General features: G+C 35.6%; 1 protein-coding gene across 3 annotated transcripts; it reads right to left on the reverse strand.

Annotated features, from left to right (window-relative positions):
• Nucleotides 1-2404: 2404 nt before the first annotated feature.
• LOC113120663 (kinesin-like protein KIF3C) lies at nucleotides 2405-17230 on the reverse strand. Of its 3 annotated transcripts, XM_026290625.1 has the most exons (10): nucleotides 17121-17228; nucleotides 15475-17042; nucleotides 9719-9820; nucleotides 9514-9636; nucleotides 8410-8418; nucleotides 7204-7322; nucleotides 6965-7081; nucleotides 6080-6188; nucleotides 5710-5876; nucleotides 2405-4119 (listed from the first exon to the last, which is right to left on the reverse strand). In XM_026290625.1, exons 2-10 carry the CDS (start codon nucleotides 16900-16902, stop codon nucleotides 4005-4007), a joined length of 2289 nt encoding a protein of 762 aa, XP_026146410.1. In that variant the 5' UTR covers nucleotides 16903-17042; nucleotides 17121-17228; the 3' UTR covers nucleotides 2405-4004. The 3 variants fall into 3 exon arrangements, with proteins under 3 accessions (XP_026146410.1, XP_026146409.1, XP_026146411.1); XM_026290624.1 differs by having other exon boundaries at nucleotides 15475-17230; XM_026290626.1 differs by lacking the exon at nucleotides 8410-8418 and having other exon boundaries at nucleotides 15475-17230.
• Nucleotides 17231-21556: the final 4326 nt, after the last annotated feature.

Consider the following 21556-nt stretch of genomic DNA (forward strand, 5'->3'; position numbering starts at 1 on the left):
ACATAAAAATCTCACCAACACAAAACCTTTAAATGGTAGTTCAATCGCCGTCAGACTTTTCATTTAATTTTTATAAAGTGATATTTGATAAATAAAACAAATAGTTTGATAAAATTTTGTAAAGATCTTTATAAAAGATGCTTTGTTTTGTTTTTACTAGATGGCAGAATCAATACAAAAAAGGGTGTGTAAACAAATTAATAAATACTTTAAATGGAGATTAAGAACAGACACAGAAATTTAATCAGATTCTGAAATCAGATTCATTAAGATAGAAATAAATAAAATATAAAAGCTGACAAATGAAATGAAAGATGGAAAACATGAAGAAAGGTCTACTTTCACAGCAAGAACAGCGTGAAATCAATTTCAAATAGAATGATGATTATGATCCAAATATGATCATTTCTTTACATTTTGAAAAATAAAATAATTAGATAAAAAACATTGTCATGTCCTTCAGGATATAATCACCAAACTTACTCAGTGACATCAGCAGATCTCCACTGATATAGTAATCCATGAGCATATACTGAAGAGCAGAACTGTAGAGATGCTCATACATTGTACATCTGACAAACACCAGATCACTGATTCATGAGCACTGGATCACAACTTACTACAGAACTGAATCATTCTGAATGATTCACCTGTCCTATATTGTGTTCATCTGATTCATTTGAGGTGTAGCTCATCATAATGGAGTGTCATTAGCTTACCTCTGTTGAATGTCCTCGATTTGGAAAGCCTCATACTTCTGTCTCTTATTTTAGTTAATCTCATAAAACTTGCAAGCAACAGCTAGTGATGTGTAAACATGGCTGAAGGCTCGAGAAGTGGAGGAACAACTGATTCAGTTGAGTTATCTATGCTGGAACTATGCAGATTGATTTAAACTCGTGGCATTGATCATTCAAGGTCAAGCAATTCGCTTGCAAAAAACTGTTCAAAACAGCATTCATTTTTTTAATTTTGACATCGCTATAATGGCTTTAAAAAGCACATATGATGGGTGAAACAGAGCTTAAACAACTGCATCGTAAAATGATTCAATATTTTGAAGTTTTCCAATCAGATCCATATCACAAATCATTTAATTTAGATCAGGACTTCAAAGCATTTGAATCATGAATCATTTGATTTAGATAGGGACTTCAGTGGGATTGCAAATAATTTTTCGGAACTTTAGATCGTATATAGCAAATCATTTGATTTAGATCGGAACTTTGGAGTGGGATCGCAAATCATTTATCGGAATTTAGGAGCGTATTCCGTGAATCATTTGATTTAGATCGGAACTTCGGAGTGGGCTCGTGATTCATTGTTTAGATTGGGACTTTGGAGAGTACATTGCGATTTATTTGAGTTAGATCAGGACTTCGGAGTGGAAATGCAAACGATTTATCAGAACATCGGAGCACATAATCGTGAATCACTTGATTTCGATCAGAACTTCGGAGTGGGCTTGTGAATCATTGTTTGAATCGGGACTTTGGAGTGTGCATTGCAAATAATTTGATTTAGATCGGGATTTTGAAGTGGGATCACAAATAATTTATCGGAACTTCTGAGCACATATCGCGTGTCATTTGATTTAGATCGGAAATTTTGAGTTGGTTCGCAAATCATTTATTGGAAATTTCGGAGCGCATTTCATGGAACATTTGATTTAGATCGGAACTTTGGAGTATGCTCGTGAATCATTGTTTAGATCGGGACTTTGGAGCATGCATTGCAAATAATTTGAGTTAGATCAGGACTAAGGAGTGGAATCACAAATGATTTATCGGGACTTTGGAGCACATATGACAAATAACTTGAGTTAGATTGGAACCTCGGAGTGTGCTCGTGAATCATTATTTAGATCGGGACTTCTGAGCATGCATTGCAAATAATACGATTTAGATCAAGACTTCGGAGTGGGATCGCAAATGATTAATCGGAACTTTGCAAATGATTTATCGGGACTTTGGAGCGTGCATTGCAATTAATTTGAGTTATATTGGAACTTTGGAGTGTGCTTGTGAATCATTATTTAGATCGGGACTTCGGAGCATGCATTGGAAATAATATGATTTAGATCAGGACTTCGGAGTGGGATCGCAAATGATTTATCGGAACTTCGGATCACATATTGCAAATAATTTAACTAAGATAGGAACTTCGGAGTGGGTTCAAGAATAATTTAATTTATATCGGAATATATATTCGGAACTTATTGCAAATCATTTGATTCACCTTGGGACTTCGAAGCATATATCATGAATACTAATTCAGATCAGGACTAAGTGGGACATTATCCTGTGTTGGGGTGGACGCCAATCTAGCTGTTGTTAAAGTTATCTTTCTTATCTATCCATCTGCAGTTTTGCATGTGAAAAAAAGAGAAACTTTCACAAAACAATCATCTTTTGCCAGAGAACTGCTCCTTTAATTCCATCCAGTGAGAGCATCTCAAGATCCAGTAACACACAGGTCTGACACACATAAACACACCAATCTCCTGTACATAACGAAACTCCACATATGTTCATAATTACAGGAGAGGGGCTTCTGGCTGCTGCTTTGAGGAAATCAAGTAAGCAAGGCATATGTGTGTGTATGAATGTTTTTGTCTATTCCGTCTCATTGCTTTAAGTTAGTGCAGTGGTTTAAAGGTCTAAGCAAAGCCCAGCTCATATAGTACATGCTCTGTTCTCTCTATACAGACTATTCTAGAGCACAGGTTCTTCTAGATCTAGGGTTCCCACACCTTTTCACCTATTTTTTTTTAAAGACATTAATACTTTTATTCAGCAAGGATGCATTACATTGATCAAATGTGACAGTAAAGACATTTATAATGTTAAAAGAAAAATTCTAAAACAAATAAATGCTCTTTTTTTGAACATTCTATTCATTAAAGAACCCTGAAAAAAGCATCATGGTTTCCACGTAAAATATGAAGCATCACAACTGTTTTTAAAATTAATAATTATAATAATGAAAACTATAACAACAACAACAACAACAATAATAAATGCTTTAAACAATTAATTTAAAGTGTAGTAACATTTCCTGATATTCCACTTTTGATCAAATAAATGCAGCCTTGCATTTCAAAAACTTTGACAAAAACAAACTTATTGACTATATATATATATTTTATGTTTTATAATATTTATTTTATTTTATTTTACAATTCCGTTTTGATGTTTTTATATTAATTTATATAATGTGTATATTTATATTTTTAAAACTGCACAAATTATATCTCCACAACTAACATTCTATTAATTTCCATGACTTTTCCAGGCCTGGAAAACCAATCGCATTCCCTGACATTTCCAGGTTTTCCATGAGCTCGTGGGAACCCTGACGATCCTTCCTCCAGCCAATCAGCCGCCCGCCCGCCTCCCATCCAGACCCCTGATCAGATTCACAAAGACACACAGGTACAGTAAGACATGCAGATAGAAAGAGAGACGTCTCTCTCAGCTCTCATCTTCAAAGCTCAGGATGAGCGATCACAAAGCCCCGTCCGTTTTGGCTTCCATCATTCGAGGTGTGTGTGGCTCTACTCCTGGTTCAGACCTGTGCAGGTCAGTACAAACACACTGAGGTTGACCAGCGGTTTTGGAAGCAGCTAAAGTAATTAAAATAACTAGCTTAAAGAGCCTCAGGTGTCAGGTAAGGCGATGTTATTCAGTGCTGTTGATAGTAGTTATTAAAGTGTCTTCACTGTCCTGAGGAGCAGAGAGCAAGAGAGAGAGAGAAAGGCCGAATCATTTTACTAATATTGATCGTTTCATTGGTCCTGATGAGTTGTGGGTATAGCCCCGTGTTCACGGTTTGTCCTGCTTCATCAGATCGCGGGCAGGTTTTTATCTAGTTGGAGCTTTGATCGCTTCAGCCTTGGTTAATAATGACAGACGGTTCGTCTCCCCCCGTCTTTCTTGGTCTATGTAGGATTGATTGACTATTGTTTATCCTTAACGGGGGCGGGAATATGGTAATTCCTAGTCTCATTTCTTGGCTGTGGCCATGGTGATGCTCTGTGGGTGTGGCAAGCTGTGGGACCCTGAGGATGCCAGAGAGTGGGCGGAGCTTGAGGAGGAAACGACTTGCTGAGACTGACACCTGTGAACACATAATGTCGTTATCTTGGGGCCGACAGCAGTTTGAGTAGATGTAGTAGGCAAAGAATACCTAAGACCTACTATAAGAGGCTGAATGTGCTACCATTGTTTTAAAATAGTTTGGAGTAATTTAAAGTGAATTATGCAACACTGTGGTCTTATTAAGAGCTTGGTTAACGGAGCTAGTTGCAGCATCAAGGCATTTTTGTTTTATTTTTAAATACAATTTCTAGTCAAAACATGTTTATTTTGGCAGTCCTGATTTGTAATCATGTCCTGCATAACGAGTTTGACTTATTTCCATAAAATCGGAGGTAAAGAGTCCCAAGTTTCAACAGAGTGAGGCTAAAGCATTCATTTGTGCATTAGGCTATCCTCCAGTTGAAAAAGACAATTATTCAAAAACCAAGAGTACAAGAGGTGAAGGTTCGGTAAAGTGTAGGGTGTAGTATTAAAGGGGTCATATGATGTGATTTCAACTTTTCCTTTGTTTGGAAGGAGGGACTTTGTAGAAAACTACACGTTTGAGAGAGGCGGGACATAGAGGACCTACATGGATACTGTCACTTGAGGAAAAATTTCAGACTTTCACACTGCATTTTATAGTAGTAAATGGTATGAGAAATACACACATAAATATTTATTTCCAAAAATAGCCTGTATTTGAGAAATCTGTACTGAGATTCAACTATGTACGCGAGCTCTATGTTATAGAGATTATGAGTTAATCTTGGATTACCCTATGGACCATATTGCACTATAATCCCAATTTTATCTAATCATAAACACAAATCATTTAAGATAAATATATATTTATTGCATATTATATTTATATATTTATAAAATAAATAATTATTATGAAGTTATGATTAATTATATTCAATATTATAAATAATTTTGAAAACAATTTGATATTTTATTTATTAACATAACAATGTATATAAAGTTGTTTTTATTATTAAACTACATTTAAATGTATTTAACTATTTAACTATTTTTTTATATATTCAAATATACTATTTATATACAGTAGATACTGTGTGTGTGTGCGTGTATAATGAAAATTTTTTCTTTTTATATCTTTATTTATATATATATATATATATATATATATACATTAGTAATATTTATTATTTGTTATATTATATATAGTTTTTGAATATATATTAATTATTAAATTATTATTACATTAAATTAAATATATTTTCCAAAAAAAAAATTATATACAGAATATATATGGATATATATATATATGGATATATATATGGATATATATATATATATATATATATATATATATATATATATATATATATATATATATATATATATATATATATATATAGTATATCATTTTCTATATAAATCTTATATTTGAATATGTAAAAAAAGTTATAATTCTTATATATATATATATATATATATATATATATATATATATATATATATATATATATATATATATATATATATATATATATATATATATATATTTTTTTTTTTTTTTTTTATTATTTTATTTATTAATTTTTGTGTGTGTGTGTGTGTGTGTGTGTGTGTGTGTGTGATGATTGTTAAACCTTTTACTGACCATGACTGAGATTTTCGGACCCGTCCGGCCGCTGATTTCTCTCTGTAGCTGGTGTTGTCCAACAGAACGTCTCGGGACGGTTCCACCTCTGATCCAGACCTCGGGAGATCCAGTTGAAACACGACAGGGGGAGTCAAGTCCAGCTCCAGAACCATTATATTCTCTGCCTACGGAGGAACATGAGGGATAAAAGACACAAGCACAACTTCATAAAACAGCACACTGCAAAAAAATCATCCTCAACATATATTTGGATTGGACATAATCACACAAACCAGAACATGAATAATTTCAAATATTTGATTTGACATCCTCTGGCCACATTCCACTTTTTCTTCCTACACTTCCATCTTTCTCTCCATAAACATACCCTGTATCTGGAATGAGCGCCCATCGCTATGGCAATTCTGGCAAACTGGCTGGTTGGTCGCTTGTATCCCACAGCGGAGGCGGGTCTTCTCTTCATCTGTGTGAATTTACTGCGTGAACACAGAAAACAGAGCAGAACATCACCTTCACTTCAGTATCTGAGCTGTTCTGCCAGGTCCGTTTAGTACCACTGAAATAGTATCATAGTTTTGTGACTAGATACTATTTTTATATTTCCTGATTTTGATTTTAGTTAAAATACATTTTTTAATTGTTTTTTTTATAAATGTGTTTTTTTAAATAGAAATGTTGCCATGAAAAACTGAAATAAATAAGTTATAACCTTTTAAAATATATATTTAATTTCATTTAACATTTAGATTATTTGCATTAATTATTTTAATTTTTTTATGGTTTTTGTTAACGACAACCAACCCCTATAATCAATATACTTATAATAATAATGTTCCTGTAGCTCTAACAAGCGCTAACAGCGCAAGGTTGTGGGTTCGATTCCCCGGGAACACATGATATGTAAAAATGTATAGCCTGAATGCACTGTAAGTCGCTTTGGATAAAAGCGTCTGCTAAATGCATAAATTTAAAATAATAAAAATCATTGTGCCACTTAAAGCATTATGGTATATCACTATGATATTCTGTGAAATACCAAGTTAGTACCATGGTAATTCTGTTTTCCAGGAACAGAAGATCTTTTGTTCTAAAGATTCAAAAAAATTGTACCTATGTATACATTTTGTTACAAAACTAAATTTGTGCTATTCAATCATTTTGATGACTTTACTATTATTCTAAAATGTGTAAAGCAGTGAATATAAAGTATTAGTATCTGATGCATCACATGTATAGATGGAGGTTCACTCACTTCTCCGCAGGAACGAGGGGCTGAAACTTCCACTGGTCTTCTTCAGCATCAAACTGAAGTCTGTTCATGATTTTATTCTTCTCTTCAGGAGGTATAAAGTTCTCTATAATCAGATATCTGCAGAGACACAGACACATTAGCTGTGGACACTGCAGACATTCATGCAGCTGTGTGATTGTTCTTAAACGTAAGCCGTGGTAAAACCATGCACAGATCAAATTAATGATGCACGGTCTCACTTGAATTTGAGTTCTCTGGTCAGTTCATTCTGTGTTTGCTCCAGCTCCTGTCGGCTCCTCACATGCTCATCATTCACATCCTGAATATCTGCCTTCAGAGACTGAAGCTTCGCATACAGCTGCACACACACACACACACACACAGAGAGAGAGAGAGAGAGAGAGAAAATGTGTGATCATCATCATCATCATCACTATTATCATCTGTCCAACCTTCATCAATCATTCATCCATCCATCCATCCTTATCATTATCATCCATCCATCCAATGATCTTCATCTATCCATCCATCCTTCATCATCATCATCCATCCATCCATCCATCCTTCATTTCGTCATCCATCCATCCATCCATCCATCCATCCATCCTTCATTTCGTCATCCATCCATCCTTCATCATAATCATCCATCCATCCATCTTTCTTCTACCAACCATCTATCCATCCATCCTTCATCATCATCACCCATCCATCTTCTTCATCTATCCATTCATCTATCCATCCAATGATCTTCATCTATTCATCCATCCTTTATCATCATCATCATCCATCCAAACATCTTTCATCATCATCATCCATCATTCATAATCATCATCCATCCATCTATTCATCTTCTTCATTCTTCCATTCTTTATCATTATCATCCATCCATCCATCTATTCATCTTCTTCATCCTTCCATTCATTTATCCTTCCTTTCATTCATCATCCTTCCTTCCATCCTTCTTCATCTTCATCATCATCATCATCACTCTCGTGCAGTCACTCAGTGCTCAGTGTTAGTGTGAGAGGTTAGCAGGGGTTAAAGGTCAAGTAAGTAAGGAGCATGTAAAGGCTCTAAAGGACTTTCAGGCAGCTGGTTATGTTTCATTTGAACATCAAAGCAGTTATTCCATGCTCAGAACCCAACAGGAAGTGATGTGTTCTGACAGGAAGTGGCGTGCAGATTAATATGGGGACAGTGGAGCTCAGTTCTGTTTGGCCTGTCTGCTGTTGAGAATGAATCTCTGAAGTCATCAGAGCTTCAGGAGGACGGTTTTGGTGGTTAGCATGCCAGCAGTAGCCATGAAGATTAAAGAGGGTTGGCTAGAATTAGTTGCTGTGAAAGCGTTTGTGCTTTTCATAATGCTTTAATGCCAAAACTAGCATTTAGCATTAGCCTCGTAGCCCCTGACAGCCAGCAACTGAGCAAGTGTAGAACAAACTAACCTTCTTGTACTGATAAAAGGTGTTTTATTTTCACAGGGAGTGGGGTCAGGGGTGATCCAGGGGTCAAAGGTCAAAGGTCCAGAATTAAGGGGGGAGCAAGAGGAACAGGAGTTAGGGAACTCAGAGCTGTTACACGTCTGTTTGTTGTCAGTCTGTTCACTGGTTGCTAAAGGCTCATTCAAACGAGTCTGATGTATGGCGAAGATCAGATTTCATATTTTTATAATACTCACCAAGTCTGCATTTATTTGATTAAAAATACAGTAAAAGTAGTATTATTATAAAATATTATTACTTAAAATATTATATTCTAAAATATTATTATATTATTATTATTTAAAATAAGTGTTTTCTATGCGAATATATTGTATTATGTGATTTATTTCTGTGATGCACAGCTGTATTTTCAGCATCATTCCTCCAGTCTTCAGAGTCACATGATCCTTCAGAAATCATTCTAATATACTGCTCAAGAAACATTTCTGATTATAATAAATTTGAAAACAGTTGTGCTGCTTAATATATTTGTAGAAACCATAATACTTAATTTTCAGGATTTTTTGAAGAATAGAAAGTTTATTAAGCATTTATTTGAAACAGAGATCTTTTATACCATTACAAATGTCTTTACTGACATTTTTGGTCAATTTAATGCATGCATTTACAAAAAAACGGTTTATTAGATTTTACCAAAACTAAAACCAAAAACAAATATTCTTGTTGTCTTGAAATAAAATTAACATTAACAGAAACAAAACTCCAGTCTCTAGAAAATATTGAGTTGGAGAAGTTTTTATTGTTTACAGTGAGTGATACTAAAATAAACATATTGCTGACCCCTTAATATACCATTATACTCCATTAACTATTTATCTGTGAAGAAAACCAGTTTAGATTTGTTATTAATCTGTTGTTAATCTTTTGGTTTGTATGAATAAAGTTCCAAATAAAAATAAATAATTATCAAATGAGAAGAAGCATCTCAGAATTACTTAATATTGGGAACCACTGGTCCTAAAACAAGGACCTTCTCTTCATTACAATCTCTGAAAGTGACGCCATCACCGTGCTTCACCTCTCTCCAGGTGTAAGTGTGTATCTCACCTTTTTGAGTTTCTTGGTCTTTGCTTCCACTTCCTGTTGCAGTGAGGAGAATGTTTCTCTGAGTTCTAGCGTCTCCTCATCCTGAGCCACCACTTGCTGCTGTATTTCTCTCTCTCTGCGTGTCTGCACACACACACACATGCACACACGCAGTTATGTGTTGTACACGAGCACATATGGATGCTGAAGGTGGAGTGTGTGTTACCTGTTCTGCAATCTCGTGTCTTTTCTGTTCAAGCATCTTCTGTTGCTCATTAGTGTGATCAATAATGTTCTTCCCACCAACCAGCAGCTTGCTCTCCATCGCCTGGCAACCACAAGAAAGCATCAACATCAGCAGCGGATCACATGTAGAGGTCACACTCATTCGGATATATCAAATCACCTCAGCTGCTTTTATATAAAGCTAAATAAAATTACTAAAGACACTCATTTTGCATTTTATATACTCTACTGTTCAAAAGTTTTAGTCATTTAATGTGCTTTTATCTTTTTTTTATATTTATTTTTAAATGTTTAGGTTTTTTTATTGATACTAAAACAATTTTAATATAATAAATGCAGTTCACAATCTCACAAGGAAATAAAACAAAACTAAACCCTTCAGCAGACACTCAGTACCTAAACAGAAGTAACTAATATTTTTAGTATTTTTTTCCATTTTACTTTTATTAATTCTGTTATGTGTTTTCTTTATATATATATATATATATATATATATATATGTATATATATTTAGAATTTAATTCTGAAAAATATTAATTAAAATGAAATAAAATCTGTTTAAATGGAAGTAATTATTACTTAGTGCTTAGTTTTTTTTTGGTACCAAAACAGTGTGTATATATATATATATATTCAAGAAAATGTATTTGTTTTATATTTCTATTCAACTTATTTTTTTCAGTTATACATTTCTATATTTTATAAATTAAAATAAATAAACAATTAATAAATTTTCATTTTTTATTTTGATTACATGTACTTTCGCCTTTTTTTGTTTTTGCTTTTTAAGAAATATTTATATTTAACTTTTTTATATTCACAATTAATAAGTAATATAAAATAAAATATTTTTTAAAAGTAGTATATAATATCTTATAATATGCTTAATCAAATGGAACTTTGAACCAATGAGATTGGTTGTGGGCGGGGCTTCTAGGTGTTATGCTGCACAAATAGAAAACTGCTCAATTTTGTTGCGTCACAAGCGATTGCTGCCAATGGAAAGGCCTGAAATCACCAACTCTTTTTGATAACGGACAAATTCTGGTTTCTTTCTTGCTACAAATGGCTGTAAGTGTGAACGAGCTTTTAGAAGGCATGAGGAAAATCAGCTCTGAATCTCCTCCCCCACTCGACACACAGAGCTCTCTTTGTGGACGGCAGCAGCTCGCGGCTTTAGTGACACACAAAGATTATTGTCAAAGAACCACGACAGAAACAAGAACAAAGCCTGAGCCCAGAACTACAGCTGAACTGCACGGCCCATCAGACCAGCTCATAACATCTAAAACACCCTGTCAGAACCCATCAGACTCCACAGCACACGTCCCGCTGATTTACACACACAGTCCATCTCTCTCTGTCTCTCTCTGTGAACTCGGGACTGGAACGGAGGGATAGGGAGGACAGATTTTCGCAGAGACATGGAAAGATGGAGAGAATGGGCTTTTTGTCCCATGGGATGAAACCAAAACCTTCTTGGGTTAATGTACAGTCAAGCAGAGGGGCGGAGACTATTGCAAACCTTATCAGCATAGTTATTCATATTAATAAGGGGTGCAACTGAGCTTAAGGCAGTTTTACTTAGACTAGTACAACTTTTACTAAGCGGTGTGACTAACAGATTAACAGACAATTAAAAAAAAAAAAAAAAAGCAATGGAACTATAATACATATAATACGCACACATATATTATAATCTTACCATCATGGTAGTGAATATTAATTAGGTGTAACATTTGGCCCAATGCACCTAACTGGTCCTGAAAATAAAATGTTATTAATTCATAATTTGAATGAGCTTTTTTAATAATATATTATTTTTTATTAGAATTTTAGACTTTTTCGTTATTTGTATTTTGTCTTTTGTTTTAGTTTTTCATATTTCTAAACATTTCTATTTAACTTCGTTTCAGTAATGTCAGTATACAATTAAATGATAATACATTTAATTCACAAAAAATAAAAAAATAAATATTTAAAGAAATGTGGTGCATTATATGTATATATAATTCATATTTTTGCACTTTTTATGTGCATTAGTCATTTATTTTATTTTATTTTAAACATTTATATTTAATTATGATGATCTTATTATAACTACAACAATTAAAATACAATACATTTAATTCACACAAAAAAAAAAACACACCCAGGTCTTAAAAGAATTCATTCATATTTTACATTTTTGTTTTTTATATATTTTTAGTTATCATTTTAGATTTTAGTCTGCCATTTTTTTAGTTTACTTATTGTACTGTCATTATGTCTATTTAACTTGAATTTATTTTTGCTATTATCAAAGTAGTAATGTCAGTACTTAATTTATGTAAAATTATGAAATTAGTATAAAAAAATAAAAAAATGTTAAACATAAATAAAAGACTGCTAAACTCTTTACACACTCATATCTAGAGGCTTGAGTAATATTTTGTCTTGTATATAGAATGTAGTATTCTGTTACAGTAGTGATGGAAAAAAGATTCAGAATAGAGAGAGAAACAGAGAGATGGTTTAAAATAGACACTGGCCTCCGGGGAAGCATCAGCAGGACGCTCCGTCATCACACACACACACACACACACACACACACACTCAGCAGTGAAGATGCTCTCCTTTAACAGAGACCTTTCCATCCAGACCCCCCACACTCCCGTCACCACGGCAACAGAGCTCAGGACCAGTCTGGCTCATTATCTATTCACACTGCTGAGGAATTCATTGGCCAGAAGCTCTGAAGGGAAGCTCCGCCCACCAGCACATAGACGCTGACACATCAATATTTCAGCAAAGCATGCTGGGAGATGGCCAATGACTGAGTTTACTGTCAGCACGCACAGACTATGTTTGGAACTGAATACTAGCATTCATTATATAACAATATACTGTCAAACAATCATGTTGAATTTTAAATTCAGCAAGTGGCATCAGCTGCATTTTTACTCCATCATCTGGGGATTCCATGTATCCAAAAATGATTTGTATATTTTCAGTTTTCATTTTAATATTAATTTCAATATACCTTGATCTTATGTTCTTTTCTCTTTTTTCATATTTCTGTTTAGCTTTCATTTATTTGATTTCATCTTTACTGTTAGTTTTTTATTTATTAATATGAGTAGTTTTAGTATATTTCAAATTACCTAGGAATTGCATTATACAAATATGCAATATTAATCGATCAGTATTATATATATATATATATATATATATATATATATATATATATATATATATATATATATATATATATATATATATATATATATAATGTTGCAGCATTTATTAATACTATTTTTTTTATAATATTTAGTTTTTATTTGTATGTTTTCAGTTTTCTTTTTACCATTAGTTTTAATATAAATTCTAGTAATTTTGATTTGTGTTTTTGTCATTTTTATTAGTTAGAATATTTTATATTTATTATTCATATTAAATTTTTAGCTATTTTAGTACTTTAGATCATTAATTTCAGTTAGTTGCTGAAGCAACAGTTTAGCTTAAGATTTCCATTCAATATTTATATTCTACTTCATTCTCAGGTTTATTTGACTATTAAAATTGATTTTTAATAGTTTTGTTAACAATAGTAACACTGGTATATATTCTACACACTGTAAAAACAGTATGATTATACTAATATTACACAACATTATAATCAGTCACAGACACAAACAATCCAAAAGACACTATATAATTATGTCTCTTCCTGTCTGTCTGTCTCGCCTCCACGTCCTTTCTTTAAATGACACTATAATTAAACTAGAAGACAGTTGTGTAAACAGGCATTAAGGGCTAAATGTGTGTGTGAAGTGGTTTAGTCTGTTCCTCAGGTTAAACAGGCACATGAGCGTTGGGGATTCACAATTAAACACTCAATTCACTGCAGCAGCACAACAAATCTGGGGCAAAAACTGAGTCATGAGCTAAATTTGGAATGACACTATACTAATAATACTATGTGTGCAGCACGTACACTGTCCAGAGTATACGCAAATATATATGTAACCCTGGACCACAAAACCAGTCTTATACATCTTCTGCATCAGCTGAATAAATGCACTTTCCATTGATGTATGGTTTATTAGGATTGGACAATATTTAGCCGAGATACAACTATTTGAAAATCTGGAATCTGAGGATGCAAAAAATTAAAAATGCTGAGAAGATCGCCTTTAAAGTTGTCCAAATGAATTTTTAGCAATGCATATGACTAATCAAAAATTAAGTTTTGATATATTCACGGTAGGAAATTTACAAAATATCTTCATGGAACACGATCTTTACTTAATATCCTTAATGATTTTTGGCATAAAAGAAAACCCATACAATGTTTTTTTGGCTATTGCTCAAAATATACCCCAGCGCCTTAAGTGCTGCAGGGTCACATTTAGTATACACTATACAGGTAGTATGTGATTGTGAACACAGCCGTTGTGTTTGTACTCAGATGTGCAGTGAAATATTTCCTGTGTTGCTGTTATTGTTTGAGATCGAGTGATGGGATTGGCTCAGCGCAGGGAACAGGATGAGGTCGTGATGAATCATCACCTGTCGGGAAATGACCCACCAATGATCAGAGTTATTTATAAATCTGAAGCCCCTCTCTCCTCCTGCATCTGGCCAGAACCTCAGCAAACACCTCTCATATGAAAATGAAGAGCTACTTCCAGCAGCCTGCAGTGCCGTCACAAACACTCCAGTACATGTGAAGACATGATGTCATGCGATACATCATCACAAGATGCATCAGGTCACATGACTACAGAGAACACACAGGGTTATTTTATGATTAATGTACTATTATAGATTTTATATAGATAAATTTTTTTCTTTCTGTTTTTGTTTTAATTTTAAATTTTACAAATTTTATTGTTTTTATCATTTTTATGCTTTTTTATATTTATACAGCTTTTAAGTTTACATTTTTTGCATTATCTTTTAGCCGATCATATTTTTATATTTGCCATTTCAGTTTTAATTTTAGTTAAAGTTTTAGTAATTTTGGAACCCAGATGAAATTAATAAGTTGAAGTTTTTTATTTCAGTTGATGTTTATTTAAAAAATACAATATAAAATAGTTTTATTAGAACAGTTCATTCAAATAGTTTATGCATTATAGTTTAAAAATAGTGTGTGTGTGTGTGTGTATACTTTTTTTATGGTTTTAGTTTTAGTTGATGATAACCCTGACACGCAGACACTGATGATGGGAATCAGACCATTACTAATGTTAGCATGTTAACTGTAATCAATGCTTTTACTCCAGACAGTGTAAAGAATCTCTGCCTGCCTACTGTCTTTTGATTGGCTTAATGATGACCAAGAATCAACAAGATCACATGATTGGCTGAGCACAGCAGGTCACGCTGTCCACCATCAGCCGTCTATGACTGAGTCTATCAGATCTCTACCCTGTTATTAAATACACTTCTCTATAACCTGACCGCATCTATGGGAATTAAAAACCAAACTGTTCTGAAAAAAGCAGCTATGGTCTTGTTTAGATATGAAAGGATCGTCAACCTCAGAAGACCAACAGTAGCTTGTGTTGAACTTGTGTTGAACACATGGATCCTGTCTCCATTTATATTAATGAATAACTGTATATAAATAACTTTTTCTGAGTTCTTTTAATCGTTTAAGAAGTTTCAAATTTCATTCACTTTAAACTCATTCTACACATAAATGGCACCTGAAACAGCCATAAACACCACACACACAATCTTACTCACCTTAAACTTGGCTGTGAGAAGATCTGTGGCCTCCTGCTCCTTCTTCAGATGTCTCATCATCCTCTCTTTTTCCTCCAGGAGTCTCTGTTTCTCCTCGGCCACCAGTGAATGATCATCTCTGATGGCCTCCTTCTCTCTTTCCAGCTTCTCCTGCTGCTCCTTCATGTACTCCTGCGCCTCCTTCTCCACACTTTCCTCCTCCTCCTCTTCCTCATCTTCAACATCATCCTCCTCTCCCTCTTCTACCTCGCCACCATCTCCGATCTTCCTCAGTCTCCTGCTCCTCCTCTTCCTCTTGGTGAGCATGCCGCGTTTATCCAGCTGCGCTTTCAGCCGGGCGATCTCCTCCTGGAACTCCCTCAGGAGGGCGTCTTTTGGGTCTTCGTTGACACGAGGCTTGTTCTTGATGTTCTTGGCGCGGTTGGCGTAACGCAAGGTGGTCAAGGTCTCCTCGTAATTGTAGGAGGCCGGTCCCAACGTGGCCACCATGATGGTCTTGGCGTTCCCACCCAATGAGTCCTGCAGCAACCGTGTGAGTTTAGAGTCACGGTAGGGAACGTGAGAACTTCGTCCGTCCACCAACGCAGAGATTACGTTTCCCAGAGCGGAGAGGGACAGGTTGATCTTGGTGGCCTCCTTCAGACGTTCTCCTTGGACGCCAGTCTTGGTCTGTCGCTCGCTGCCAGCCAGGTCAACCAAGTTGAGTTTGCCAACGCGAATATGGTTCTGTCCATCCGGCCCAAGCTGGCTGCACTCCACCGTGATGATAAAGATAGCATGAGACCTCGAGCTGTGCTCGTTCATGTTGGTAAAGCCCACAGATCTGCTCTGGTTCCCAACATTCATCACATGCTCGATCTCCTTCACGTTCTTGGTGACGAAGGAGGACAGATCTTTGATGTAGACCCCTGAGTCGGCGCTCTCCTTCAGCTCCAGCTTCTTGCTGTGGTCTTTGGTGAGCAGGTCACGGATCTCCTCCTGGTAGATCTCCAAATAAGAGGCCCGGACCAGGTACTGCTGGTTCTGAGAGCGCGAGATGTGCGTGAAGATGTGCTCGAACGAGTTCGGGATGATTCCGCGGCGCTCGGCGTCCAGCCACTGGCCTTGCATGGTGTACGTCTTCCCGGTTCCCGTCTGTCCGTACGCGAAGATGGTGCCGTTGAAGCCGCGCAGAACCGAGTCGATGAGCGGTCGCACCGTCTCGTCGTACAGATCGCTCTGTTTGGAACAAGCGTCGTAAACCGCGTCGAACGTGAAGCTCTTGAGCAGCTCTCCCAGACCCGCCTTGGGGTTCCGCAGGGCCACCTGGCCCAGTTTCACATCCATCTGCACGATATTCTCGTACCCCATCGATTCCTCTTTACGGTTGAGCGGACGACACCGAACCACCACCTTCACCGCCTCGCCGATTTTTGCTTTCATGGACATGTTGAACCCGTCTGCGAGATGAATGGATCACGAATGAGCGCAGTATTCCCGTTAAAGCAGATGGATGATGGAAGATGTCAGCATCAGCATCAGCCGGTTACCGAGCGCATAGTGTCAGTCCCGGTGCAAATCTCTGCGGTCTGCACGAATGAATAAAAGATGAAGGCGGTTCCGTCATGAACACATATCGATGAAATCATACGATCAAAAAAGCTCACCGATTTCCACCGAAATACAAGAAGATCCGAAATACAAACGCGTCTGACAAGAGAATCACACACATCAGCTGCGCTTCACTGCAGCCCTGCCCTAACACACACACACACACACACACACACATATACATCAGGGTTGCCAGGTCTCGCAAGAGAAACAAGCACACTGATTTTTAAGGAATTATGGCTTTGCTATAGGCCTATTACAGAAATTCAATATAAACATTTTTGACTTTTTGAAAAAAAGAAAGAAAAGAAAACATGCTATTAGGTTAGAGATTTTGTTTTCAAACAGAATTCCGAGTTATAGTGTTTCTGAATTAAAGATTCTGTTCAATTTCTATTCATAACTTTAATAAATATGTGTTCAAATTTAATTTATTCAACTTTAGAAAAAAAGTGATGATGATGTAATGCATTAACAGTTTCTGTATCTTATGCATACTTAATCATCCTTAGATAGTTTAAACTATTATATATATATATATATATATATATATATATATATATATATATATATATATATATATATATATAAGTTCATATGTCCAGAAAGTAGCGGGCTAGCGGCTCATATTTATAAACCCCTTCAAGGGCAAAATCGTTTAAAAAAGGGCGTAAATAGTAACACTCTAACACACACACATACACACACACACACACTGCATCACTGCGATCATCGCGGAAGACCCCAGAGGTGTTTGGGATTTGGAGTTAAATGGTTTAATGCTAGTTCAGTCAGATTAAATATGGATCAGATCAATGCTTGATAAAATGCTAATTAATGCAATACAAATATAGGCCAGGGGAAAAAAGCTATAATAACCATAATTACCATATTCTTAACAATGTAATTTACTCTTAAAATGTGATTGTTCATCGTTCTTTTATTCAGTTCATTGCTCATATATTTATAGCTCGCACTAAGGCTATTTATTTATTTATTTTTATCAGCATTTTTACCCATCATATCTGCTTACTTATAGGCCAAAAATGTGCAAACACTGATGGAAAAGGAGAAAGTCCAAAGATCCAGCCAATTATTTAAGACTGAACAATATTAGCCTATAATGTAGTGTGCTGCAAGATACATTTATATAAAAACTTAGTGGATGTAGGCATATACTTTTTATTTAAAATACAAATTGTAATATATATATATATATATATATATATATATATATATATATATATATATATATATATATATATATATATATATATATATATATATATATATATATACAGTGTTCGAACTATACCGTGTCCTTTGGGGGAGCCCACTTTTTTTGGGGGGGGGGGGGTAGAGTTCGTGCACATGCGCATGCCTCAAATAAGGACTTACAACAGCTACAAGTGTATGAACTATTATACATTATCGACACGAGTGCCTCAAAAAAGGACTTATAATGACTTACAAAGCTACATAACAGCTACAATATGCACTAGTATACTTTATCGACACAAATTGATAGGTCAGGAAGACAGCCTTGAATGATGTTGTGGTCTCCTCCATTAATTTAGACCTCGATTACTTTATTTGGCAGAATCGCCTTTTGCTTAGTTAATGCCACTTCAATGGCCATCTTGTGTGCAATGCTGTCCCTGTATTTATATATAATTTTTCGCGACTGGTTCTGAGCATTAACCATTAATCCACTCCTCAGACAAGTGCGTGCCAGGTACCTTTTCAGACAGAAGAAGGTTTTTTGCGTCCTTACAAGTTGTAACGAGTGGGAAAAACTGTGGCCCCTTTAAGAGCTGCGCGCTCCCTGTAAAACGGTATGCACTCTGTATGATAATGTATACAAGCGCGACTCGAATCCCCCATGTATGCAGGTAATCTCTGTTTGGAAATCATTTTGTTTTAATCTTGTTTGTTTTGTTTTGGTTACGCTGTGGACGGTGGAACATGGGACAGACAATTGCCCGAGTTCGATTGGAGAAATAAAACGCGAGTCGTTGTTCAATGTCAATCGCCTCCGTGAGTTTTGTCTGGCCTAATAACTTTGTGAGCTACCCATATTTTGTCCCCCTCTTGACACAACGCGTTACAAAGTGATGCACCCCAAGCTTCCATCCTCAACACACAGCCATGTATATTGGCTCTTCCAGTCTCTCCACTGCTGGCTGTTCCAGTTTAACGCGAGAGAGGACTCGAAGCAAGAGGGGTTAGGATCCCAGAGATTACTTTTCTTCAGCTTCATGCGTTTTCACGGTGGGCTTGGCTTGAGGTTTACCAGTGCTTTCAGCAGGTGAATCAGTCGTGCCTCATCACTACACAATTTCTTAATAAAACCAAAATTAATTGAACTACCTTGTTTCTTTTTGCCCTAGCTATGATGCTATAACTGCATAATGGAAGGACTTTTGCGCACGATAAATGGCCTCCAACGTTTATTTTGTTTCTACGAACCTATGACATACTAACATGTGGAATTTGAAGCGCAGCGCCCCCACACCTTCTGTAATCTTAATTGAAGTTAATTAGGTTTTAATCGCTGTCATGCATGAATGAATAATATTTTGCCATCATAATCACATTACAAAACTGAAATTGCACTTAAAAATATTCACATTGTCAGTATTTTTTGAGACCCCCCAAAATTTCAGATTTCTCGTTTTCAGGGGAGCCCATGTCTTATTAAGGGGAGCCGAGCTCCCCCTAGCTCCCCCGTAGTTCGCACTATGTATATATACACACCATGTATCGTGTGTTGCTGGTTAATTAAAAGCAGATTCATATTTTGGGTTGGTTAAACGTACATCAATAGCGCCATCTAGTGGATTTGTTGTATGTAGTTTTATTTTTGGCCACTTGAGGCACTGCATAATGCTTTCTTTTTTTCAAATTAATTTGCGCTATTCTAAATTATTAAACAGAAGTGTCATCCCTGGATATATGTATATTCCTTTTCATGACCCATACAGAGAATGCTTGGACCACTAATATTAGCTTTAGTGAGCTTGACTCTAGAATATGACCAGACTAGCTCTTGGGTTTCAAGTGAGGGAAGGATTTGTGCATATAATCTATCAGAGGAAGCAAAAACACTTAGTGAAACATCTTGGACGAAATCAATCCACCCTGAAATGAACAAATAGCTGATGGTGAGGCCTGTAATGATGGCTGTCAGCTACAGATGCTTCTTCTCATGATGAGACACTTAGCAGTAAAAAATCTTGAAATTTGATATTCAACATTTGTTGCCTTAAAACGTTTAGACAATGACATTGAATGCATTCAATCAATATATGGCTTGATGTGTAACTGCAGTGTTTGTAAGGCACTCTTTACAACAAGGAACAATTGTGAAAACACTGTGGAAAAGAGCTTTTACGAACGCATTCATTAGAAAACTTAAGGAATATAAATACATTATAAATACATCATATTCTGCAAGGCAGGAGTAAGCTATTTGTAAATGAGTGAGACTTCAGTTTCATTAACTGTTATATAGGCTAAATAAGAGAATGAGTGACAAAGTGCAGTTAACAGTAAAACTATTTGCGCTACAAACCAGTGTTAATATTACAATAATACTTTAAAATGAAGTGATAACAAATAGGCTACCAGTTTGAAATATCAAGCAGTATAACAAAGTATTTTCGGAGAGGTAAGCTGAAGCAAATGACACCGGAAGTCTTGCATATAAAAGTTAAACATGGTCCATTTATATTAACTTTTTCTATGTAGATTTTGAATGCTGTGACTCAAACTCTGAAGGACATCCGGTGGATTTAACAGAACCAGATGTTTAACTCCACTGTGACTCACATAGCATCAGATTCACTTACAACACTCAGCTACGCCTCTGTGTGTGTGTGTGTGTGTGTGTGTGTAGTTTGTCGGACAGCTTAAAACCCAGTCAAAAGATATGAAGAACCCTTAGAAATGAGAAACTGGAAGAACTACTTTTTATTTTTTTCCTCACACTTGGCTTTTAGTGAGAGCAATGATCACACAAGGAAATAGAATCAGAAACATCTGACCACAGAGAAATTCCTCTAATATTCCAGATTCATGCGGCGTTGAGTGGCAAGGTTTGGAAACAGGAAAACGGAGCTCCAGGAGTGACTCACTGACAGATATAAAGGAATAAAACCTCCAGCAGCTCTGAGCCATGCTTGTCTGAGTCACAGCAGGTTTCTGCATGTTTACAGCTGCGTTAGGAAAAATGTTGCCCAATGACTTACAAACAATAGCCAAATTCTTCAAAACCTCACAGGACATGAGAGCAGAACTCATTCCAGCGACAAAATGAGATTCTTACAGTTTGTGGTTTGCAGATAGTTTGGAAGTGGGGTATTCTGATTTATTCTCTTCACATACTGGTAATATCATACTTTTCTCTCTTTATTACACATTATCTTTATACCATCTTGAAATTTTCCAATGCACAAAAAGTTTTTTTTTTTAATAATTAAAATATTTTTCA

This window comes from Carassius auratus, chromosome 20, assembly GCF_003368295.1.
Source record: "Carassius auratus strain Wakin chromosome 20, ASM336829v1, whole genome shotgun sequence".
NCBI lineage: Eukaryota > Metazoa > Chordata > Actinopteri > Cypriniformes > Cyprinidae > Carassius > Carassius auratus.